Raw genomic sequence first — 25,788 nt, forward strand, 5'->3', positions numbered from 1 at the left:
GCTGTCTTGCAAGGGGGAGGGGGAGGGAGGGCTCTCAGTTCAGCATGGCTGGAGGAAGGATGACCTCGAACATCCTGGTAGCCACAGGCATTGACTTTATTTTTTCCTCCAAAGGGGCCCACCCTGGCAAGTGATCAGTGGCCATCCCTGGGGCCCGGAACCATTATAGCTGGTGGCTGCTGAGCACCCTCCATTTTTTTTCTGTGGGTGCTTGAGTACCAAAGCACCCATGGAGTTGATGCCTGTGCTGGGAGCTGTCTCCCACTTGTCAGCTTTGCTCCCTGCTTCAGAGAACTCTGCAGAGCAGTGCGGAGGAGACAGAGACAGAGCTACCACTGCAGGAGGCTATGGGGAGTTTTGGGGCTGGATCCCACTCGCTGCCCTAGCAGTGAATTATGCCCAGGCGCCCCTGCACACACAGCCCAGGGAGTGCAGGGGGGCCAGAGACCGGAGCGGGGACCAAGTGGCTGTCTTGTAGGGAGGGGCAACTGCCAGGGTGTCAGGGGTCATCGTCCCCCAGCCATGCTGAGCCAGGAGCTCTGCCCTCCCTGGGGCTGTTTGTGCAGGGGCATCTGGGCAGCATGCACCAAAATCTGGCTGTGCTCTTGGGACCAGGAAGCAGCTCTCCTTGCAAAAAACCTTCTTCTGATCAGTCTCCACTGAAAACCCTGCAGGCTCTCTGACAGTGTGCTGGCAGACCGCTGTTCAGCAGATAATGGGTTAACGCTGATCTGAGCTGCTGCGGTTTGCAAAGGGCGATGTGGCTTCTGTTTGTAACAGAGTGCAACAGACTGCACCACCCATTGTCCGCACAGACAGGACTAAGGAAGTTGCCCCAAGGAACTCTGGGATACATCTGGAGGACTTCTGGGACCTGAGTCAAATCGGCCACATGCACACAGGTAAGCAATAGGGCTTGGACTATAGGTCCCACTTAACACGGGCTCAGACCTGCCAGCCCTGCAGGGTCCTGGACCATAGGTTCAAGCCCTAGGTTAACACAAGTGGTGTGGGGATGCAAGGGAGATAAGGCTTGAGCCTGGGCTTAGATTGATGTGTAGATATACTCTTAGTAATAAACCTGTCAATAGCTTACTATAGGTTTGGCTGCCAGCATCTTTGGTGTGAGATCTATGATACAAATCAACTCCAGTGAGTGACGTGTCTCTTGGGAGCTGTCCACGCTCCTAATTCCCCCCCAGACAGCTTGATAGTCCTGGTCTAAAGAAAGGGATGTGCTAGTGTAACCCACCCTTACCCAGCATGGCTGTGTCTCCCTCTAGTGGCTGGACCACATGAAAGAGTCGTGCTAAAATCACTAGAGTTTGCAATACTGACAGTTCTCCACCTCGACCTGAAAACACGATGAAAGGCAAAAACTCACAAATTTTCCCTAACTACAACTGGTCACCATCTCCTATTACTGCCAACAAGGTTGAAGCCAGCAATATGGCTACCATTTCCCTACATTTCATCTGCTCGTGGAAGTGAGGCTGCCCTTGATAAAGCTGGCTGCCACCTCCGACTGTTTTCAATGAGATGGAAGCCATGCCCACAGGCAAAATGTCTGCCACTCTTGTTTGGGGGCTAGATGGGACATAAGGACTGTGAAGATCTCTAAGGACAGTGCTAAAAGTAGATGGAGCAAGTGAGAGGGAGCAGGGCAATGGGGGGGGGAGAAGGAGGCAGATTTAGGGGTGCAGGAAAATGGGCTGCAGGGTGATGTGGGGGACAGCAGGGAGCGGATTGCAGGGGGGTCTGGAGGAAGTGGAGTAGTATTTGGGGGGTGGAGTGCGGTCTAGTTTCTGGCGGAGACGTGGTGGTTGGGAGATCAGCGAAGTGCTGCTTCTTGGAAAAGGCTAAACAAATCCCATAGCATGTTTACAGGGACTTTGTCGCTTATACCCTTATAAGAATAAGTTTCAAGTTCTTTAATATGCATATCTGTAACTCATCAACCCTAAAAAGTAGTATAAGGTCTATGTGCGAGTGTGAATCGTGATTCATTAATTAGGTCAGTGGTTCTCCAACTATTTACAATCCAGCCCTTCTTTTATCCAAAGAAATAAACATGGAGGGGAGAAAGTCAAGACAGTGATTGGAAAGGGATAGAAGTTCCTCTGCATTATGGATGAGGAGAAATTAAATGCAGTCTCCATCTGAACAGCCAGGGAGAGGCATGAATTTCTGTGTACATTAAAGACGGACTGATTTTTCAACCTGATATTATCTCACAAATGTTGGCAAAGGAGTAGAGTGGAGTTAAAAAGAAAAAAGACTTAAAAGACACAGATTGTTTTTACAATCACATGATTTTGGTGGGGTCTAACTCATAATTTTTCATGTCTTCATGTTGGCAATACTGGGTTGTTGGGGATTTCTTTTGTCTTAAAATAATTCTGTCTGTGACATCAAAATATGCTGCATCTGGGATTTGCTAAAATCCACCAGACTCTGTCCTCAACTGCACAAAGTTCACACTCAGCGCTAATGAGGAGACTGGAGAAACTGGTTATAAGCCACCTCTGCACTCCCCTGATCCTGGGCCAGGTGAGAGACAGTACGGCCTCTGGTCTAACACAGAGGAACCTCAGGGCTGCGTCTGCCCTAAGTTATCCCCTATGCTGTGCCAGCCTAGGATAGGTGGAGCACCAAGCACTCTGCCCTGAACATAAACCTCCATGCTCCTCCACACCCCCTACATGGAGGCAGGGCGATGTGGGGAGTCAGTGATACAGAGTTAGCTGTACCTGCTTTCTACGACCTGAGGATTGCCCTGAGTCAGGGGGATCCTTGGCTGTCCCTTTAGGGCAGCTGCCCAGCTGCTTTCCCTGCTCAACAGGGGCTGAAGCCTGAGCCAACTACGTGCACTGTAGGCTATTGTGGTCATGGTACACTGAGTTTAACTCATAATATCACAGTGATACCAGGCACGCACTAAAGGGACCCAGCTGTTACTTACCCCAGTCTCTGCAGTTTGCAGTTTGGATGTTTCAGCCCCTCACACAGCTGCTGCATTCCTGAATACTCCAGTTTGTTCTGCCTTAGATCTAGGTATGTCAGGGTCTGGCTGGCGCAGAGAACAGAGGAGAGATCCCCACAACATGCAGCACTGAGACCACAATCGCACAGCCTGCAGGAGACAGATATATACAGAGTAAAATGACTTGTGTATGCCCCATTCTCTGCATCTCCCCTCACTAAGAACCATGTGTATCTCCAAAGGGATTCTTAATTCAGAAACAGTGGCTAGGAATAATGTTATCTACTTATTTTGACTGAAATAATCATAAAACGATGCCAAGTGAAAGCTGCATCCCTTTAACATATAATTAACTATATGAAACCCCCGTATGTCAAGAGAATATTAAGGATGCAAGATTAAGCACCCAAAAGTTAGGAACTGCCAAGCTTTAGGCTGTCTAGGCAACCTTAATTTAGCTCCTTTCTATGTGTGCATTTTGATATAGTCTGGGCAGGGAATTCTTGTTGCTGCTGGGGCTGGGGGTGGGGAGAAGTGGTGTGGAGCTCTCCCTCCTCCCCCATACCTCTCCTGCTGTCCATCCGCCTTCCTGCCAACTTCCACCTGCTCTGGAGCTGCTGCGGAATCATTGCCTTTCTTCTTTGCAAGTGCATTGTGGTGCATGTGTCCCCCCTCAGACTTCCCTCTCCTTTCTCCCCTCAGTTTGCATTAGAGGACTGGTGGGCCTCCTTCTCTTTCCTCTGCCTGCCCAGCAGTCCCTTCCACTCCCCGCTCCACACACACACAACGTCCCCCTTGCGGTTCGCTGCCCCTCTCTCATGTGGTCCACCTTGTGATCCACTTTCTCCCATGTTGTGTTGCCTGTTTCCCCTGCCCTTCCCAGCCAGACCCCTCGCTACTTGTTGCCCTTTGCCCCACCCAGCCCCACTTGCCCACACTCATGTGTGCCTGTGTTTTCCCCCCATTTTGTTTGATTTCTACTCAACTGTATTCCCCCCCCCGCCGCCCACATACCCCTTCACTCCCAGTGCGACTGGAGAAGCAGACCCCACCACACATACTGTTTAGAACAATCCCCCTCAGCTCTTCATTTATTGGATTAATTCCCCACTTAAACTTTGCTCCCTCCTTACGCTTCTGTGATCTAGTGGGGAGAAGATATTAGCTTTCCCCCAGCCCCTTCCTTATATATCCCTCTCAAGTGGCTTTTCCTGTCACCTGTCCTCAATGGGAGAGCCCGCCCCAGCCTTGGGCAAGGCTTCTGCTGTGGTGTCTTGGTCCATGGCGGGAAGCCTGGGACTGAGGGAGGGGAATCCCCAACCACTGTTCACACACCCCCTAGGCTCTCTCCCCTTTCTGCCCCTACGGCTACCATCAACACCTCTGTCACCACCATCGTCACTCCCTCTGGGGCAGCAGCAGAAGGCACAGCCAGGGACTCTGCTGCCAAACCCACCACCACCCAGGGAGCCCCTCAATCAGGAAGAAGGGCCAGGGCAGAAAAGAGGGAAAGAGCCCTGCCCAGAAGGCTCCTGCCGCTGTGGTGTTGGCTGCAATTGCTGCAGCCCGGCTATCAGCTGCGGCTCCCCGTCCCGCTGACATCCCTTCCCCAGTGCTGCTGGAGGGCAATGGGGTGTCTGTGGACTTGGTGATTCTGCAGACTTCTCAGCTCCTAACCTGCCACGGGACAAGCTGTAATTGTTCCTGAAAGACTCACAAGGATCCAGGAGGAAGGAGCAGCTCACTCTCTAGCATTGGGAGGATTTTGATCTTGTCTTCCACAGTGTGACAGTCTTATTGGGGGAGGATGAAGGGAGCAAAGGGCAGTGCTCTGCAGCCTACCAGTGGGCCTGCAACTTCCATGACTCCCTAGTCACCTTTGGGATCGAGCACAGGTTGCTGTGTGGTTCTGAGGGAACAGGCAGCACCACCAGCTGTGAGGATCTTCAGCTCCGGTAATGATATCTACACCATCACACTCTCAACATCAGGGGCTGTAGTGTGAGTCTCCACAGGTGCCAGGTACTGTCCTACCTTCGCAAAGGGGGTGGATACTCTTTGATCTTCCTGCAGGAGTCTCAATCCGAATCAGCTGTCAAAGCCAGCTGGTAGCTGGAATGGGGGTGCACGGTGTATACCAGACAGATCACTGAGTTTTTGGGATGGATGGTGACCCTGTTTTCATCAAAATTTTGCCAGCTCACCTGCTGGATCACTGCATCCAGGTGTAGCATCTGATCCTCAATCCTGGGTAGGGACTTTAACACTATCCTTGATGCGTGCATCCTCACTGGCAGATAGACTTGTCAGGCCCCCACAGACACCCTCAGGCAGATCATCGACCATCCTTCCCTGGTCGAAGTCTGGCACAATCACCGCCTGGATGATTCCACCACTGTGACCTGTGTCCAGGTGGAGGAGTCTCATTCATGGCACTCCTGCTTGGACCGTATCTATGTCTCCTGTTTTACCATCTTGCAGGCCAACTCCTCTGGACAGCCCCGTTCTCGAGTCACCACATGGTGGCTGTGATGGTTGTTTTAACACTTGAGTGGCCAGTGCTCGCCTACTAGCATTTTAACAAGATCCTGCTGAAGGGGTAGACTTTATAGCTTCCTTCTGGGAGTTCTGGCTGGTGGGGGAAGGGGCAGGAGAATGCCTTTTTCTCAGCGCTGAGGTGCTGAGACATGGGGAAGATGCACGTTGGGCTTTTCCATCATGTCTACACCCTGGTGGCCAGTTAAATGAGGGATAGGATAATAGAGCAGTCAGAGAGGGAGGTTTTGGAGCTGGATTGGTGCATGACTGTTTGCCCCAGGGATCCATAGCTCTGCAGGGAGTGTCAGGAAAAGCAGGATAAGGTCTAGGCCATCAACAACAGGCCCAAGGCACTTTTGTTTGGTCAAGTTCCTAGCTCCTTTGAGAGATGGATTGCAGCTCATGCTTCATCTGTGCCTGGAGAAGAGGGGTGTCACCAGCCACCTGGAGGAGGACAACACCCCTCTCATGGACCTGGTGGAGATGCAGGGAAGGGCAAAGGCTTTCTACACCAACCTTCTCCCTGGTTCCAACCAATGCTCACGCATGCAGGGTCCTGTTGGATGAACTCCCTCTGGTCAGTGTAGGCAACCAGAACCAGCTGATGCTTCCTCTCACTCTGGCCAAGTGTTCAGAAACCCTCCCTGTGATGCCCATAAACCAGTCTCCAACCATCGACAGGCTGACCATGGAGTTCTACTGAATGTTCTGAGACGTCCTTGGCCTGGACCTTGCTATCATCTGGCCAAGTCCCTGGGGAGCAAGGTGCTCCCCCTGTCATGAAGGAGGGCCATGTTTGCTCTGCTGCAGAAGAATGGGGACCTCCATGATCTGAAGAATTGGCACCCAGTTTCCCTGCTCAGCACGGAGTATAAGGTCATAGCAAAGGCCATCTCGCTGCAGCTGATGTCCATGCTGGTGAACGTGATCAACCCTGACCAGACCTACATTGTCCAGAGCCAGACCATCCTCAGCAACCTTTAGCTGCTCCAGGACCTTCTCCACCTCCACAAGTTGGACCCATGGATGGTTGTGTTGGTGTATGCTGATGACTTACTCCTTGTGGCACAGGACCTGGGAGACCTGGTAAAGGTGGAAGCTTGTTCAGGCATTGATTCAGCAGCCTCCTCTGCTCAGGTCAACTCCCGTGACCTGATAGTCAGGGACATGTGGCTCGTTCTCACCTCCACTCCATGCCATCCCGTGGGGAGAAGCTCTGCTGCTCTATCTCTGTGTTTAACCTCTCTGCCACTTGTGGGACTGGGTAGAGAGCCCTTTCCCCTTCCCCTCCCCCTCCCCGCTATGCTGTGCAAACCTGATTGGCTGGGGGATGGGTGCCTGTCCGAAATGACACAGAATTCACTACAGACCACCTGGGAGGGTTAGAGCCAAGGAACAGACAAGGGGTAGGATGAGGAACAAGCCCAGGAAAATTTGGAGAGAGAAGAAAGGAAGAGATGAGCAGCAGAAGGAGCAGCAGCCTTGAGCTGGGGAGATAGAGTCTGAAGCAGGAGCTGCTTTGAGGAAAGCCAGATGCTGCACTGGTGTTTGCAAAAGGGGACTCTTACAGACACACAGCTTGGAGCCAACAGGACAGCTGAGCCCACACAGCAAGACCCACCATTCTGAGCTCAGAGCACATGCTAGCATCAGAGTGCGTGGACAGGTTGGACTGACCCAACCAGGTGGCGTTCAGGGTGTTGCATGGGTACAGGACAGAGAGTCTGTGTGTGTCTAGCCAGGCATGAGGGAGGGCTCTGTGCTGTATGCTGTGCCAAAGGCAAGGGAGTCTGTGTAACTCCTGCTACAGAGCCTAGCCAGGTGGAGATGGTATTCCTGGCTTTGCCCGGCTAAGATAAAAGTGTTTTTCTATTGTTAAGTGTTGTGACTCAGACCCCGTAGGAGGGATGGCTGGTGTTTATACAGAGACACATGGCTGGTACCTGTGACCCTTTCTCAACTCTGGGAATCCCCCGCCTGACACATCAATCTTCCTGCACTGGAGAACTGGATTGATCTGGAGGCTAGGGTGTCTGACCAGCTGTGGACATGGATGGGGCTGCTCCAGAGCCTTTCACTTCAGGAGAGGGCACTGCTGACCAACCAACTAATTCTGTCCATGCTCTGGCACCTGTTTAACACCTGAGCCTGCCGGGAAAGCACTGGGTGTCTGAGCCTCCCATTGGGAGAGGGCAGGCAAGGCCTAGTTTTCATCCTCAGCCAGGCCCACATGTTCCACCTTCAAGCTCTGCAGAGACTCCTTTATGGTGCTCGTAGTCTGGCATGAGGTGTGCTGGTGCACGCATTCCTCCGCCGCTTCTGAGGGCTCTGGTGTGACTGGAAGCTCTTTTATATCCATCCAAGAAGTCTCCCTTGAGACTTGTCCTAGCTGCTGGTCCAAGCAGGACCTGGGAGTTATTTTCAGCAACCTGGTACATAGCAATCACCAAGGGGGAAGACCTCAGGTGGTACAGTCCCCCTTGGTGCACCAGAGGATGGTCCTGGCTGGTGTCACCAGAATTGAAGACCTCCTGAATTCTTGTGAGAGGGACTGGGTGGGCCCTCTGGTGTTTGGCCAGAGCATGGGGTTGACCACCCCGAGCATCTCGCATTGTGTGCTCCAGGAGGTGTGGGCTGCCTTGCCCCCTGCGTCTCTTGTGTATCTCACTACTCACCCCGGCCCTCCAGAGCTTGTCGTCAGGCCTCTCCCCGGGGAGCCTCCTCGGCTGCCTCCACAGGTTTTCTGAGCAGGATGAACACAATCCAGTGACTCCATCTCTGAGCTGTGTTCTGAGAACATCTCTACACACTCATGCTCCACACTTCGCCCTCCTGTCCCACCCTGACACCAAGTGGTGGGACCAGCTGCCACCTGTGGAGGGCAGGGACCCCTGATGGGCCAGCCTGTACTCCACCCCAGTGCGGCAGCCCACCAGAGATCTCAGCTAGTGGCTCCTCCATGGCGCTGAGCATGGCGTGTGATTGGTGTGGTTCACGGAAGGGACACTTGATTCTTTTTCAACAAGAGGGAGACCCTAGTCCATGTCTACACAGAGTGCCTCGGGCTGCAGCCCCCATTCTGGATCCTCCAGCTGAGGTTCTGGCTGCACCCCCACTTGTATTTGCAAACCCCATCCATGGCCCCACAAATGGAGATGTCCTCCTCAGCCGCCTCCTGGCACTGGCGAAGATGGCCTTCCTCAGACCAGGAGGAAGGAGCTTGACAAGGGAGTGCTCTGTGACTGTGGGACCTGTTTCTGGTCCCATGTTTCCTCACATTTCTGGGCAGCTCCTCTGAACAGCATTCACTGGCTCCTTGGACTCCTTTGATGGTGTGATGAGAACTATCTGGGGTTCTCTGCTCGGTGTTCCCTTCCAGATCCCTCGTTTTGTCCATATGACCTTTACTCCCCTCCCTGTTTTTTATTTGGTGTCCTCTGTAGTCATAGAATCATAGAACATGAAGGGATCTCAAGGGGTCATCTAGTCTAGTCCTCTGAACTCATGGCAGGACTAAGTATTATCTAGAGCATTTCTGACAGGTGTTTTGTCTATCCTGTCCTTAAAAATCTCTAATGATGGAGACTCCACAACCTCCCGAGGCAATTTATTTCACTACTTAACTACCCTGACAGTTCAGAAGTTTTTCCTAATGTCCAACCTAAACCTTCCTTGCTGCAATTTAAGCACAATGCTTCTTGTTGTATCCTCAGAGGTTAAGAAAAACAATTTTTCTTCCTCCTCCTTGTAACAACCTTTTACATACTTGAAAACTGTTATCATGTCTCAGTCTTCTCTTCTCCAGACTAAACAAACCCAGTTTTTTTTTTCAATCTTTCCCCATAGGTCATGTTTTCTAGACTTTTGATGTTTTTTGTTGCTCTTCTCTGGACTGTCTCCAATTTGTCCACATCCTTCCTGAAATTTGGTGCTCAGAACTGGACATAATACTCCAGTTGAGGCCTAATCAGCATGGAGTAGAAAGGAAGAATTTCTTCTTGTGTCTTGCTTAAAATACTCCTGCTAATACATCCCAGCATGATGTTCCCTTTTTTTGCAAGGGACACTGTTTACTCATATTAAGCTTGTGGTCCACTATGACCCCTAAATCTCTTTCTGCAAGTACTCCTTCCTAGGAAGTCATTTCCCATTTTGTATGTGTGCAACTGATTGTTCCTTCCTAAATGGAGTAATTTGCATTTGTCCTTGTTGAATTTCATCCTGTTTACTTCAGACCATTTCTCCAGTTTGTCCAGATCATATTGAATTTTAATCCTATCCTCCAAAGCACTTGCAACCCCTTCCCAGCTTGGTATTGTCCGCAACTCTGTATGCCATTATTTAAATCATTGATGAAGATGTTGAACAGAACCGGACCCGGACTCTGCGGAATCCCACTCATTATGCCTTTCCAGCATGATTTTGAACCACTGATAACTACTCTCTGGGAATGGTTTTCCAACCAGTTTTGCACCCATCTTGTAGTAGCTCCAGCTAGGTTGCATTTCCCTAGTTTGTTTATGAGAAGGTCATGCAAGATTGTATCAGAAACTTTACTAAAGTCAAGATATACCACATTTACGGCTTTCCCCCATCCACAAGCCTGGCTACCCTGTCAAAGAAAGCTATCAGGTCAGTTTGACATAATTTGTTTTTGACAAATCCATGCTGACTGTTATTTATCACCTTATTATCTTTTTGATGTTTGCAAACTGATTACTTAATTATTTGCTCCATTATCTTTCTGGATACAGAAGTTAAGCTGATTGGTCTGTAATTCCCTGGGTTGTCTTTATTTCCCTGGGTTGTCCTTATTTCCCTTTTTATAGATTATCACTATATTTGCCCTTTTCTAGTCTTCTGGAATCTCTCCTGTCTTCAATGACTTCTCAAAGATAATCACTAATGGCTCAGATATTTCCTCAGTCAGCTCCTTCAGTATTCTAGGATGCCTTTCATCAGGCCCTGGTGACTTGAAGACATCTAATTTGTCCAAGTAATTTTTAAATTGTTCTTTCCTTATTTTAGCCTCTTCTGATCCTACCTCATTTTAACTAGCATTCACTACGTTAGACATCCAATCACCACAAACCTTCTTGGTGAAAATCAAAACAAAGAAGTCAATAAACACCTCTGCCATTTCCACATTTTCTATTGTTATCCCCCTCTCCCCCACTCACACACATTGAGTAGTGGGTTATACAGACAACAGCCTCTTTCACTACACAAGCCCAAGTAGTAATACAGAGCATTTCCTCCCTGTCCCCACAAACACACCAGTCTGAACCCAGGTCATTGATTAGTAATTTCCTTTCTTTATCTGAAGAATGTATCCCTGGAAGCAGCATGACTGTATCTCTCAGTGCTAGGACCAAGGTTCTACCCCATGCTTCAGACACCAGGCTCTCAATAATAGATTCCTTGGAAGGTCTGAGTTCCTCAGCTGTGTCGATGCTGCAGGTTTTGTCTGAAGCTCCATCAGAGAGCAGGTGAGGAGATCTAGCCCTTCCCATAGCTAACACACAAATATTTATTCTATTTGCCCATTTATTATTTATGTTTACAGCTGGTTCTGAAGAATGATGGTATTTTTTCTTCCCAGTCTCTTTGGGAGTGGGAGCCAGTGTTACATTCATGTTAAAACCCTAGGCTTCAGAGCCTGAGCCCCAACTTTAAAGCTCTGTCTGCACAGTCTCCAAATTGCAGCACAGACATACCCTCAGACTCAAATTCCAAGCTATGTGTCTTGCTGATGTTCAAATGTACCCCTCCCAGCCCATCTGCTTAGCACAACTGGGTTCCCCGCTTCCAGAGGGGCTTTCTGGGTGTGTGAGAAATGATCTTTGTCCCTTCCCTGTATCAGCCCCACCTACCATGGCTCGAGGTGGGTTTACAGGGCTTGCAGCATGAAGGGATTCACAATGAATCCCAGAGAGTGCTCCTTTTAGTATGTTTCAGAGCTGGGACACAGGGGTCTCCACCCCAGGTAAATGCAGGATGCTGTCCAGGCTAGAGCTGGGCATAGAATGGATTGTTCAGTTTGCTGACAACTTCAAACAATTACAATAATGTTTCATTTAGAGTTGAATGGAAAATGAAACTTTTCAAAATTTTTGATGAGTTGAAAAGTCAGAAAAAAAAAATTCAAGTTGAAACGTTTCATGTTCACCCATCTCAATTTTTTCATTTTGATTTCAGGCACTTTTACCAATAGCAAGGGAGGACTAGATTAATCATATGGCTGGAGGAAGTGCTGGTGGTGTCCTCTGGATAAGTGTTAGTCCAGTGTGATCTGTGAGTCCTAGATACAGCTCCCCACAGCCCCCAATGGAGAATGGATTTGAATTTGGGACTACAGGATATTCTGGTGTGGGCCTTTCTCAGTCTCTCCTATTGAAGTTCCACTTTTTATAAATAATTAAATAGCTAGTGGATCAGGGACGTGAACTGAGGTCTCCAACCTGCTAGCTGAGTGCCCCAACTCATCCATGGGCAGTAGAGTCATTCTCACTGTCTTTCCCTGGCCCAATGACTATTCACTGTCATTAATTAATAGTCATTCTTACCACTATGAATAACACAATGGTAGGTTTAGGAGAGAGGTGTTTTGATGGAAATGACAAGGAGAACTCCATTAGGCAGGAATTCTGGAATAGTTCTGAGTACCACTTTGTCTGGTAAAAGCTGAAGAAAAGGGGATTTATTATATAACACAGTTAACTCAGTGACCCTTCTGATGAAGTTGATTTTAATTGTCACAGTTCAGGGACCTGCACTGTTATTTCCCCTCATTGGTCCAGCAAGGTCTCCCCCACTCAGGCTTCCAGCTCACCTGGCCATTGCCTTTCCTGGGAGGAGACCCATGTCTTTCTCCTTTCTCACTTGGGTATTTTCAGGCTGAACAGTTAGTTCCCTGCCATCACTCTGTTATTCTCAGCAAACAACAGTCTGCCTAAGCAGGCCTGCTCCTCTTCTCTTCTCAGAGATGATACACAGCGTAATGGCCCCAGTTATAAGTTATTTTTTCAGGGCATACCCTGAAAACACAGGCCACCCTTTATCAAACCAGATGACTAAGCCCTTAGTGTGTTGTGGAAAGTCTGAGACAGGGCTAGTCAGCAGGGGCCTCCTCTCAGAAAAATTCCAGGGGATGGGGAGCGAAGTTGTGTCAGCATATAGAACAATATATGTGGATATATTACATCCTAGAGAGGCGGGGAGTGGAAGACATAATGGAGCATACAGACCTACAGAAAGTCCAGCGGGAAGCAGGGACAACTGCCCCCTAGAAAATGATGCCCCTGCTGGTAAGTATGAGAAGATATAAATTTGTTTTTACAGCTTTACGGAGAGGTACTCACTTGGGGAGGCGGAGAAACCAGGATCAGAGTTTTGGGCAGCTGTGCACACTGGGGTATCCCGATGTGTAAACAGAACATTTGGGCAATTGCCCAAGCCATGGGTGCCTCCTTCCATAGGGGAGGAGAACAATAAACTAGAGAGAGCTGTTTTCTTTTGTTCTTCCTCCTTGGACGGGATAATGTGCAAAGGGTTGAGACCTATTCCCTTGCTAGTGCACAAGGAGATTGGGCCCATTTGCACAGTACATACGAGTCACAAATGCTTTTATAAGAATAACCCAAGATGGGAACCTTCCAGCTGCAGCAGAAGACGCAGCTGTTCCTACATGTCCTGTTATTCCCCAAGCCAGTTCTGTGGATGAACTCACTGTGTTGGCCTCATTATTCCAGGATAAGACCCTAAAATCTGGACCCCTTAAAAACACCAAAAATGCCATAGAGATTGCCTGTTACAGACACGGCCCTCAGGGGATCCTTTGCCTTCTGTGATTTATTCTGTAACTCAAGTAACTCAGACCTTGTTGACTTTCCTGTATGGTGTAAGAGGATCAAAAAAGTACCACATTGGCTAAACAAAGTAAAAGAAACAGTTAGAGGCAAAAAGGCATTCCTACTGAGGAAAACAGAAAGGAGTCTAAACTCTGGCAAGTGAAGCGTAAAAATATAACTGGGAAGGCCAAAACATAATTTGAAGAACAACAAGCCAAAGACTCAAAAAGTAACAGCATAGAATCATAGAATATCAGGTTTGGAAGGGACCTCAGGAGGTCATCTAGTCCAACAACTAGCCCCGAGATGAATCATATCCATCTACATGCTGCCAGGTGGAGCTTCAAGGCCTTGCTTGTGGGCTGATGGGGTTAGATGGCAGCGGAAGCACCTCAGCCCTTCAGGTAGTGTGTCTGATGTTCTTGGGAGAGAATGGGAGTCCGGGCATTAGAGGTTAGCGGCATTAATCCCAGTGGTATGGACAGATTCTGCAAAAGGAGGCTGATTTTGCTATTCACTCTGCTGATATAAGTTTTAAAACCATTTCTTAATTAAAATGCATTGATTTTAAAACTTATACCAAGAGGCCGTGGAGTTAGTTGTCTAGGGTGGCCCAGCTTTACTTACATTTTCAACTCTCACAGGCAGGACACATTGTGAGTCCTTCCTGCAAGTGCTGTACATACACTTGATTTTCAGATTCTCTTTGTAACTGCAGGGAGCAGACACCAGATACGCACCCTGTTGAGCACTTTACATAAAGGACACCCATAAATGCATAAAGGAGGCCAAATGTTACTTACCGCAGTTTCTCTAATTTGCAGTTCGGGTGTGTCAGTCCCTCACACAGCAGCCGCACGCCGGCATCTCCCAGTTTATTACCACTTAGGTCCAGCTCTGCCAGGCTCTGGCTGGTTCTGAGAACAGCAGCGAGATCCCCACAGCCAGCGTCTGCTACACCGCACTCCTCCAAGCTGCAGGAGAGAGAAAGACGGAGAAGGAGGATCAGGGTGTGAACGGGCTCATCACAGCTGTTCTGACAGGCGGCCCTGCCCACCTGCCCCTCTCTCTGACCAATCAGCATCCAGAATGAGTCAGAAGTCCCGCTACAGACTGACTCAAGCCCACGTCCTTATCCACTGTCTAAACTCCACCCCTTGCCATTTACCCTTCACCAGTGAACAATAACAATGGTCTGACACCTCAAAACTCTGCCATTGACAAATGAGGAATAAGGTTTGGGGTAAGACTCCTTCCTTCCTTCCTTCCCTCCTGAGCACCACCCCCTCACCCTCTCCACTGACCAACCAGAATTCAGAAAAGGTAAAAAGTTGCCCTTTAAGTCCCGACCACTCAGCTCCTGACCAATCAGCTTGGACTTTGCACTGATCAGCCCTGGGATGGTGTGACCCAATCAGAGCAGGCCCCACCCCAGGCAGCTGGGCCAGGCTCAGAGCAGGACGAGCTGGAATATCCTGCCCCCTCCACGCCCCTGGCACGAGCTTGGCTGCTCCCCTGCAGAGTGCAGCTGTCTCCTGTCTCTGACCCCAGCTCTGACCCTCAGACATGGGGCGGGGAGGCAGCTGGCAGGCCCAGCACTGGCAGCCTCTCTTCCTCTGAGACCAGGGACCAAAGTGGGGGAGAAACAAAGAGTGGAAGATCCCCATGGCAGGGGGTTCCCCTAGGTTTCGGGAGGGAAGAATCCCTGAAAGGAGGGCGACTGTGTGACCCAGTTATACAGGTGTCCGGTTTTCAACTGGAAAGTCTAGTCGAAAGGGGACCTGTACCGTATCCGTCACAAGACACAAAAAGTCCAGATACTGCAGGTGGTGGGGAGGAGGTGCAGGGAGGTGACAGGTTGTCAACCCATGCCAGCCCCTGCTCATTCAGGACCTCTTCCTACATGCATCTTGTGGGTAGTCAGGCTCCACATCGAGGAGTGAAGCTCACATCCCAGCCCTGGGAGCACAGGGAGCCAAGCTCGGGAGTCGGGGGGGAGATGGGGCGGTGGAGGGAATTGAATGATGAGGAAGCGGGAAGGGTAAGAGCAGCTAGCAATGGGGGAAGGCAGGGAGAGGAGTGAGTGGAGGGCCTCAAGGGAAGTGGCTGAGCGGTGGGAGGTTCCAGCACTCCTGCTTTAGTGTCCAGTTTTCAGAAATTAGAAAATTGGCAACCCTACTCTGTTGGCAGGGCTTGTTCCAGAGGCTCTGGAGGGGTGATAAAAGCAGAAGTTCTGCTGGTTTCTGTAACTCACCAGCAGAGTCTGGGCTCCTGATGGAGCTGCCAGCCAGCTGAGTCGGTAACCATGGCAGCAGGCCACCTATGACCATGTGCACTTCAAAGACCACCCGCAAACATGAGTGTCTTTGCCCTCCTTCAAGAGCTCACAGCGAGCCCCCTGCACTCTCAAGCACAAGCCCTCCCCACATCCAAAAGCTGCTAAATCTTGCACACATGTTGAGACATCCCTCCCACCAGAACTGTCACCTGCACGGCCTCCTTCATCACCTCAGTTGCCTTAAAAATATTGTTACTCTGCCAAATAGAGGGGAACTTCAACATTTGGGAGAGAAAAAGCCGCTGAATTCATACAAGGGAGAGAAGCAGGCATTCCTTGGGGAGTCCCCAGGTTCTGTCAGGGTTTGTAGAACCCCCAAGATATTTTGGAGGCAGGAAGAGAGGAGCCTGCAATGGGGGTTAGGGGAGAGATTCTAAGATTGGGTCAAATAGGGGGAGAAAAACCCCAAAGGTGTATGTGAGAATCTTAGGGGATAAACCCTATTTTGGGGCGGTGTGAAGAGAAGAGGGCATTCAAGTTGAAGCAGAAGAGGAACCCCCCCCCCCCCAAAAAAAAAATTTAAAGGTTAAGAGAGAGAGAGAGGACACCTGAGAAGGTAAGGAGAAAGAGACCCCAAAGTGTGGGGAGGACTTTTGAGCGGAATGGACCTTACTTGGAATTAAAAGGAGACCCCTTCTGCCACTCAGTGGTAATAAAGGGAGTAAGGAAAGAACACCCCCCCCCATATACACACCCTGATATCTTCAATGACAGAGATAAGGCTAAGGCAGGTTTGGGAAATACCCACCATGGTGTAGAGGAAGGAGACCTCCAAAGAAGAGCACTGAAAGTGGGGAAAGACTGTAAAGGAAACAGGGGACACTCCTGGAAAGTAATATGAAGGACAGAGGAGAATTAATAAGGATACAGAGAGCAAGACAGAAAGAATTAATGAATCGTGGAGGGAGTCTCTAGGGAGCAGCAGGAGGAAAACGGAGAAGATGGAGTGAGAGGGAGGAATGGTAGGAAAAAGAAAATGGTTAAATTTGAGGGCAAACACAGACACTCAAAAGACTGAAGGAAAAAAGAGACAGAGAGAGAAGAAAATATCTGAGCAAAGGGAGAAACAACAGAACAAATACAAAACAAACTTAAAAAAGGGAAGACAGAGTGGCACTTAGAATTTTTTTATAAAATATTTTATAGTAAGTTTGATGTTAAAACGTTGCATTAAGATTCACGCTCAGTGTATGTTGCCAAATATTCAAAAATGACAAGTCAGGCCGCAAAAAGTCTTAAACTGAGCATCGTCATGTGACCGTCTTAAAACTCATGAGATTTAAAAAATATATATATCCTGAATTCATTGTATTTGGCACTACAAGAAGGATGTGGAAAAATTGGAAAGAGTCCAGCGGAGGGGAACAAAAATGATTAGGGGACTGGAACACATGACTTATGAGGAGAGGCTGAGGGAACTGGGGATGTTTAGTCTTCAGAAGAGAAGAATGAGGGGGGATTTGATAGCTGCTTTCAACTACCTGAAAGGGGGTTCCAAAGAGGATGGCTCTGAACTGTTCTCAGTGGTAGCAGATGACAGAACAAGGAGTAATGGTCTCAAGTTGCAGTGGGGGAGATTTAGCTTGGATATTAGGAAAAAATTTTCACTAGGAGGGTGGTGAAACACTGGAATGCGTTACCTAGGGAGGTGGTGGAATCTCCTTCCCTAAAAGTTTTTAAGGTCAGGCTTGACAAAGCCCTGGCTGGGATGATTTAGTCGGGGATCGGTCCTGCTTTGAGCAGGGGGTTGGTCTAGATGACCTCCTGAGGTCCCTTCCAACCCTGATATTCTATGATTCTGTGATAGCGGCTTAGTGGGGTAGATGGTGACAGAAACACCTCAGCACTCCAGGCCATGGATCTGATGTTCCTGCGACAACAAAGGGGAACCTGCATTGGGAATTAGGGGCATTAACCCCAAACCTCCAGTGAGGGACAGCAGCTGGTGCAACAGAAGGCTGATTTTGCAGATGACTCTGCTGGTGCTTTGGGGGCAGATTTTCCAGGGGGCTCAGCATCCAATCTGCAGATCCTTTGAAAATCTGGTCACAAGTAACACAATGGGAGCTGCTGGGTGCGGAGCTCTCTTGAAAATCTGGCGTCAAGTCCTGAGAGTTCACCAGAACCTCAGAGGCCTGGAATGGGGCTTCTATCTTGAAAGCAGAAGAAACAGAGCAGAAATGTATTGAAAGACAAAAAGGAAGAGCCACAGCTTTCCCCAAAAGGTTTAGTTTCTTATAATGAGTCCAACACTGGCACCTGCTCTCACCTGCCCTGTTTGTAACTGTAAACACACATCCCCATCCCCAACAGGCTGCACTTCAGAGGGTGTTTCTTGAAATTGGTGGTGGCTCTCAGCTGGGAGCACAGTCAGCCCCAGCCCTGGGGACATCAAAGGCAGAAGCCACCATGGCTGGGGCTGAAGCTTAAACCCAAACTGAGTATTTCTGCTCAGATGGGGAGATTTAGAATCCTCAGATCCCTTGTATCTCTTTTGTTTTTATTCATTGTATACAGTAAAAGCTGTTTTATCTGGCATGTTGGGAGAATGGGGGAGGGGGGTGCTGGAAAGTGAAAAATGCCGGTTAACTAAGAGGGAGGGAGTTTGGGTGCAGGAGGCACAGCCAATGGGAGCTGCAGGGGTGGCGCCTGTGGTCAGAGGCAGCATGCAGAGCTGCCTGGCCACACCTCCGCCTAGGAGCAGCCGGGACAGGTTTCCGCTTGAGGGGAGCTGTCCAAGTTGAGCAGGTCCCGGATCCAGCACCCTGCACCCCCTCCCGCACCCCAAACCCCCTCCCACACTCAAACTTCCTCCCAGAGCCCACGCTTCGCACCCCCTCTTGTGCCCCAAATCCCTGATGGTCCCATGCCAACCAGACTATGAACTGGCATTTCAATGAAGATCAGAAATGCTGGTTTATAGAGATTTCCTATTGGTGAAGTGCTGGATAAAACAGCTTTTACTGTATATGAAAATTCAAGGTGTCAAAATTATTAGAATAATCTATAAAATAGGCTGTTAGCTGAAAGGTAACAGTGACCTCTTTTTAATAAATGCATTTTATTAAAAGTTGTTTATATACATACATATATTCCCTGAAAAACAGGGGGCTGAGGAGCTAATTGTCAGGTGTGGGCTCAGATTTATGTAGTTTCCATTTTCCAAACAGGGCAGGCCGGGACATGTTGTGACCCATGTACTGGAGACACTGAACTCTCAGGTTCTCCATGTAGCTGCAGGGACCAGCCACCAGCCATGCACCCTGTCAAGCTCTTTACATAGAGGATGTCATAAATACAAAGGGAAGGGTAACCACCTTTCTGTATACAGTGCTATAAAATCCCTCCTGGCCAGAGGCAAAGTCTTTTTACCTGTAAAGGGTTAAGAAGCTCAGGTAACCTGGCTGGCACCTGACCCAAAATGACCAATGAGGGACAAGATACTTTCAAATCTGGGGGCGGGGAGGAGGGGGGCGAGAAAGGCTTTTGTCTGTCTGTATGATACCTTTGCCGGGAACAGATCAAGGCCTCCAACTACTGTAAAGTTAGTAAGTAATCTAGCTAGAAAATGTGTTAGGTTTTCTTTGTTTTGGCTTGTGAAATTCGCTGTGCTGGAGGAAATGTGTATTCCTGTTTTTCTGTCTTTTTGTAACTTAAGGTTTTGCCTAGAGGGATTCTCTATGTTTTGAATCTGACTGCCTATAAGATTATCTTCCATTCTGAACTTACAGGGTTGTTCTCTTATCTTTTTTTTATTCTTCTAATAAAGTTCTGTTTTTTAAGAATCTGATTGGGTTTTTTGGGTCTTAAAAATCCAAAGCTGGTTTGTGCTCACCTTGTTTATTCTCAAGCCTCCCCAAGAAAGGGGGTGTAAGGGTTTGGGGGGATATTTTGGGGAAATAGGAAATCCAAGTGGTCCTTTCCCTGATCTTTGTCTAAATCACTTGGTGGTAGCAGGATACTGTTCAAAGACAAGGCAAAATTTGTGCCTTGGGGAAGTTTTTAACCTAAGCTGGTAAAAATAAGCTTAGAGGGTCTTTCATGAGGGTCCCCACATCTGTATCCCAGAGTTCAGAGTGGGGAGGGAACCCTGACAGAGGACATCTGTAAACACACAGATGAACCCAAATCTTACTTACTTCAGGCTCTGTAATTTGCAGTTTTGTTTCAGTCCCTCACACAGCAGCTTCACGCCGGCATCTCCCAATTTATTACCACCCAGCTTCAGGTCTGTCAGGCTCTGGTTGGTTCTGAGAAGAGTGGCGAGATCCCCACAGCAAGTGTCTGTGAGATCACACTCCTCAAAGCTGCAGGAGAGAGAAACACAGAAAAGGAGGATCACGGTGTGAACAGGACTCATCACAGCTGTTCTGACAGGCGGCCCCACCCACCAGCCCCTCTCCCTGACCAATCAGCATTGAGAATGGGCCAGAAATTCTACCCTAGGCCCTGTCTCAAGCCCCACCCCTTACCCAATAAGTAACCAATGTTGCATGGATCTTCCTGCTTAAGCCCCACTGCTTCCCCTTCAGAAATAACCAGTCAGCACTGAGAATGGCCCAGATATGTAAATCCCCAAAACTTTGTCACTGACCAATGAGGAATAAGATTTTCAGTAAGAAATAAGATTTTCCTCCCTGGGTAGCCCCCCAGCCCTTTCTACTGACCAACCAGAATTCAGGATGGGCACAGTCCTGCCCACTCAGCTCTCACTTAAGTCCTGCCCACTCAGCTCTCAACCAATCAGGTTGGACTTGGCACAGATCAGCCCAGGAATGGTGCAACCCAATGAGAGCAGGCCTATCGCTACAGGGAGGCTGTAGGGGGAGCCCCCTCCGCAGGCAGCTGGGCCAGGCTCAGAGCAGGAGTTGAGAGATCCTGATCCTCCGTGCCCCTTGCACTAGCTCTGCAAAGCACAGCCCTCTGACGCCCCTGGCCTTGGCTATTGTCAAAAGGTCAGGATACTGGGCTAGATGGACCATTTGTGAGCCAAACTCTCAGGCAAACCAGGGTTACTCGCTCAACTGCCCTTCCCACAGTGTCTGCACTGACTCAGGTTGTTGTTGCATGCCTGAGGGCTATCCCTGACCAAAGCCTGGGTCACGTGTCTCCCAGGCTCAGGTATTTCCACAGGCCCACCAGAGCTGCAGATCAGTCTGCACAACAGCACTACCTGGCCAGGAACCCTCCTGCTGCCTCGCAGTGCATCAGATTCTGGAGACTCCCAACCTACTCCTGGCCCAGCCTTGCCTGAGCCCTGTCCCAGTATTGTCCGTGGCCTACTCTAACCTTGCTCCAGCCCTGTCACCGACCTGCTCCAGCCTTGCCTCTGCCTGCTGATCCTCCCCAGACCCTCAGACTCTGACTACTCGGCTTCAACCTTTGGCCTGTATATGGACACTGGCTTCAATACTGTCTTGGCTTGTCCCTGGACTCTGACCACCTGCCCTCGACCTCTCTCCTGCCCCTGGACTTCAGTTACAGTTCAGAGTCTGGTTCATCTACAGACTTTGATCGCAGTTTTGATCCCGGCCTGTTCCTGGATCTCATTTGCAACACCACCCTTGGCCTAAGCCCAACTGTACACCTACCTGCAGCCTACACTCCAACCCCTAGGCCTGCTTTTCAGAGGCACTGCCTGACACTATTGGTCTGACCCAGTATGGCTATTCTTTATTTTGTTGATCACTACCCATATATATGTAAATACACAAAAACACAAACGTTATCTCCCCGCATGTCTTTAAGGGTTGAATCTGAGTTATTTATCCTGCAGAACACTTAACCCTTTCTGGTCATGCATCACAGTAGGTTTGAGGTTATTTTAAGAAGAGGCCTTGGTTTTATTCAGTTATTTGGCAAACAGTCAAAAACATTCATTCCGATTAAAAGTTTATTGATTAAACAAAGAAAGAACAAGAAGTCAAAACAGTCATTTATATTGAAAATGTGGCTGAGTGATTATGCAAAACACACTAAGTCAAAGCCTTTGAAGTCTTTCTTTTTTTGGAGGCAAAATATCAGTCTCTTATTTCCAGAACAACCTTTCCTTGATGAAGAGGAAAGGAGTAATTTTACTCTCGGTCCTGATGTATAAAAGGCATTTACTTGTCCTGTTTTTTAACAAACTGACAGACATGAGGTGGAAGAGAGATAGGATAGAAAAGAAGAGTGAAATATTGGTTTTGTGGATGTTTTTGGAACACAGTATTGCTGGTTATTTATATATGGATGCTTTTTGGCTGGCAAATCGACCACGACACCAACCGCCAGGACTCTGTTTTACAATCTGGTCAGGGACGTTAGTTGAGTGGATCTTTTCTTCCTGGACAAGGCAGGCTTGGATGAATACAACATATCTAACTTCAGGATTTGATGAAAAGCCAAAAGAGAACAGAAGGAAAGAAAGGGGGGCAGAAAACAACAAAACAAAGGAAGGGAGAACAATGCAGGATCTTATGTGCTTCTGTGGTGCTGCTAGTTACATACCCCACTGATGGGCTGGGGATTGGATGTCATGATAATGTGATGACGTTCAGCACTCACAGGTGAAAACAAAGTTCCTCAAACAAGTTTAAGGCCAGCCGGCTTTCCTCTCAGGAAGAAAGTCCTTTAGATGAGCCAAGATGAGTTGCAGTGCTGGCAGTCTGGGGGGTGAGCTGGTATGCAAGGTGGGATGGGAGATGAGAGGGAAAGCTCATCTGAAGTGATCTGAATATTTTTTTCCCAAAGTCTTTTTTTAAGGAACCCAAAAATGGGAAAAGTGGGCTTCATAGTTCATCTCCCTTACCATTTTGTCCACCAATTAGGCCTAATATCCTTCACACCAATATCTGACTCCACATCATCTGTTTTTCACAAACATAATTTCAGCAGTCCTTGGATTATATTAATATGGACTTTTTGGTTTAGATTAATCTATTTTCTCTATCTGGTTTTCTTGCACCTCTGACAAGATTCAATTTTGTAAATAGCTTGGCCTGTTTTTCATGGTTATTAACATCTTGTGGACTCTCACATACTGTTTACATTTGAGCTCACAATACGGATACAACTTTTAGGCCTAATGGTCACAACAGCTCCAAACTCTGACAATTAGACCTGGGGAGGAGAGGCAGCTGCCAGGCCCAGAACTGGCGACATCACACCCACCTTCCCACTGAGACCAGGGATCAAAGCGGAGAAAGACAAAGGAGAAAAGAACCTCACAGTAAGGGGGATCCCTGATATTTGGGGAGAGAAGAGCCCCTGAGAGGGGGCGACCATGTGAAACTGTTGGTAGGGCCTGTTTCACACTCCCTGTTGAGTTTATAAAAGTAGACGTTCTGTTTGTTTCTGTAATGCTCCAGCAGAGTCTGGGCTCCTGATAAAGCTGCCAACCATCTCAGTGGGTATCCATGGCAGCAGGCTGACGATGACCATGTGCACCTCAGGGACTACCGCCAAGCATGGCTGTCTTTGTCCTCCTTCAAGGCCTCAAAGGGAGCCCCCTGCACACCCAAGCATGAGCCCTCCCCACCCCCAACAGCTGCCAAATTCTGTACACACATCCAGACATCACACCCACCAGAACTGGACATGGCATTGACTCCTCCATCACTACAGTTGCCTTGAAACTTGGTCATCCTACTGAAGGGGGAGCAGAGCGCCCAGTGCTTGGGAGAGAAAAAGAGTCACTGAATTTGTATAAGGGAGAGAAGCCCTCAATCCCTGGGTGAGCCCACAAGTTCTGTAAGGGAGAGCAGAGGCCCCAAGATGTTTTGGAGGCAGAATGAGAGAAGCCCCCACTGGGGCGAGGGACTCTAAGGTTGGGGTGTAGATGCGGAGAAAAACCCCATGGGTATATGGCAAAATTGGGGAGATAAACCCTAACTTGTGGGGCAGGAGCTGGGGAGCAAGGACAGCATTCAAGATAAAGCAATGGAGAAAATCCCCATGAAATTTACAGATAAAACAAGAGAGAAGACACCTGAGAAGGTGAGGAGAAAGAGACCACAAAGTGGGGAGAGGAAATTTGAGGGGAAAGAAGGACCCCAACTGGATCCCAAAGGAGAAAACCCTGTTCCCACAACAGTAGAGAAGGAAAATAAGAAAGAGACAAGAAAATACCCTAGCAAAGAGAAATAAGCGAAAAGATTTAAAAAACAGGGGTGGGGGAGAGGAGAAATAGTGGAACTCAGTGTGTTTTTAAGTTATTTTGCAGAAAGGTTGCAACCAAAGGGTTGCAATAATATAGCTACTCATTGAATGTTACCAAATAATGAGTCAGGTATCAAAGAATCTTAACTGAAAACAGTCACAAATCTGGCTTTAAAAATCATGAAATTTTCAACATTATCCTGTATAAGACAGTATCATTCTCTGTGATAAAAGGGGTCTCAGAGGTCTCAGGGAAAGGTAGAGGAATGTGAGTCCATCATTTCTGAGATCTGAGTCAGGAATAGCCTTACTCTTTGTTTATAACAAAGTGTTAAGTGTGAAATAAAGGGTTTTCAGTCCTGATTTAACTGTAAATCTTAATGCATACTTAATAATGGAGATGCTACTACCCCTCTAGACGTTTTCCAAATTAAACAAATTTCATGCTGGGTTTTAGAATACAGTTGTGCGTACATCTATTGGCAAACAATCATATGTATTTGAGGTCATGTGGTTTTGGTGCACATCTCCCATAACAATTTGTGTTTTGATACACTAGTGCAGAGTTTCAGATGAACACCAGATGAATGATCTTCTTATTCTAAGTGAATAGAATTTTGCATCTGAAATGTATGAAAAACCTGCTTTTACTGGTTTGGAGTCTGGTGTATATGATGGGCTCATTAGTAGGTTCCCAGTTCATACGTGATTTTTCTGCAGAATCTGTCATAATGAGAGCTACTCCCTCTGAATGCTTGTTGTCACTATGCCCTCAGTAAATCTGATGTTTCTTCTCTTGCCTGAAGCACTTCTTATCCACATCTCTCAATCTGCTCTCACCGATGCCAGGATTTCAAGTCTATAGTTGTCCATAACTCTCATGATCTATAAGATCTTTGATCTTTGAAACATTGTTCTCACATTCCAGTAACCAACTCTGAAGTGTTTTCTTGCTGTCAGCATCAAAATTTTCAGGGCCTTGGCCTCCAGAGACTGGCTTTCATCGGGAGCCTTCCTGAAGCACAAAGGGGCAGCAGTGTTCATTTTTACCGGAACGGTAGCCTGGTTCTGTTTCTATGACTGGTGAGGTGTTTTTACAAGACTACATGTTTAGCTCTGCACTCAACCCTCCCCACTTTATCCGGGCTTGGGACTGACAGACACATCCCACAAGATGCAGCAATGCAGAAGTGTATTTGTAACACAAATACCAGTCTAGCATAGGTAGACAGCAAATGCCAAGAAGACCGAGACTTAGCTAATGATATTGCGCTATTGAGCAACAGCCCTGAAAAGTTACAAAGTCAGACAACTTGGGAAAAATAGCAGGCCAAGCAGGGCTCAGAGTTAATTATGCTAAAACAAACATCCTTGAAACCCAGAGGTCAAGCAGTAACAGCACGTTAGAATACAAAAACATCAGAAAAGTAGAACAATTCGTCTATCTGGGCACGACCATATTGATCAACAGATACCTCAAGAAGGAAGTGACATCAAGTATAGGAAAGGCATTTACTAAACTCAGCAATTTATGGAAACCAAAGATATTCAGCACCAGAACAAAACTGAGAATCTTCAATTCAAACATAATCTCGGTGTTAACATAAGGCTGCTAGAACTGGAGAGCTACCAAAACTTTAGACAGAAAACTAGATGCCTTCGAAAATAAGTGCCTGCAAAAGATTCTTGGCATTGGTTGGAAAGATGTCGTCATCAACAAAAAGATCTGAGAAATCACCAACTAGCAGCTCATTTCCAACACAATCTGAGGGCACACTGGACATAGTTGGGGCATGTACTGCAGATGCCAACACAGACTCCCACATGAAGTTATCAAGTGAAAATCAACTGCTGTGAGAACACAAGGGTGTCCAAGAGAAAATCTGAAAAGAAACCTTAGCAGGGAGGGCAGAATAGTCCATCTAAACACTTTAGAGCAA

General features: G+C 48.1%; 1 protein-coding gene across 1 annotated transcript in view; it reads right to left on the bottom strand.

The window, feature by feature from the left end:
• LOC311522778 (NACHT, LRR and PYD domains-containing protein 12-like) overlaps window positions 1–25,788 on the bottom strand; it is a gene marked incomplete at its 5' end in the record, with an annotated part of 144,927 nt that overhangs the window by 24,777 nt on the left and 94,362 nt on the right. Inside the window, 3 exons of the mRNA XM_084632244.1 lie at window positions 2,963–3,133; window positions 14,175–14,345; window positions 19,849–20,016. Coding sequence (XP_084488370.1) covers window positions 2,963–3,133; window positions 14,175–14,345; window positions 19,849–20,016 — 510 coding nt within the window. The remainder of the gene's footprint in view (window positions 1–2,962; window positions 3,134–14,174; window positions 14,346–19,848; window positions 20,017–25,788) is intronic.

Source organism: Lepidochelys olivacea (genome assembly GCF_965140295.1).
Source record: "Lepidochelys olivacea isolate rLepOli2 genome assembly, chromosome: 6".
Taxonomy (NCBI): Eukaryota; Metazoa; Chordata; order Testudines; family Cheloniidae; genus Lepidochelys; species Lepidochelys olivacea.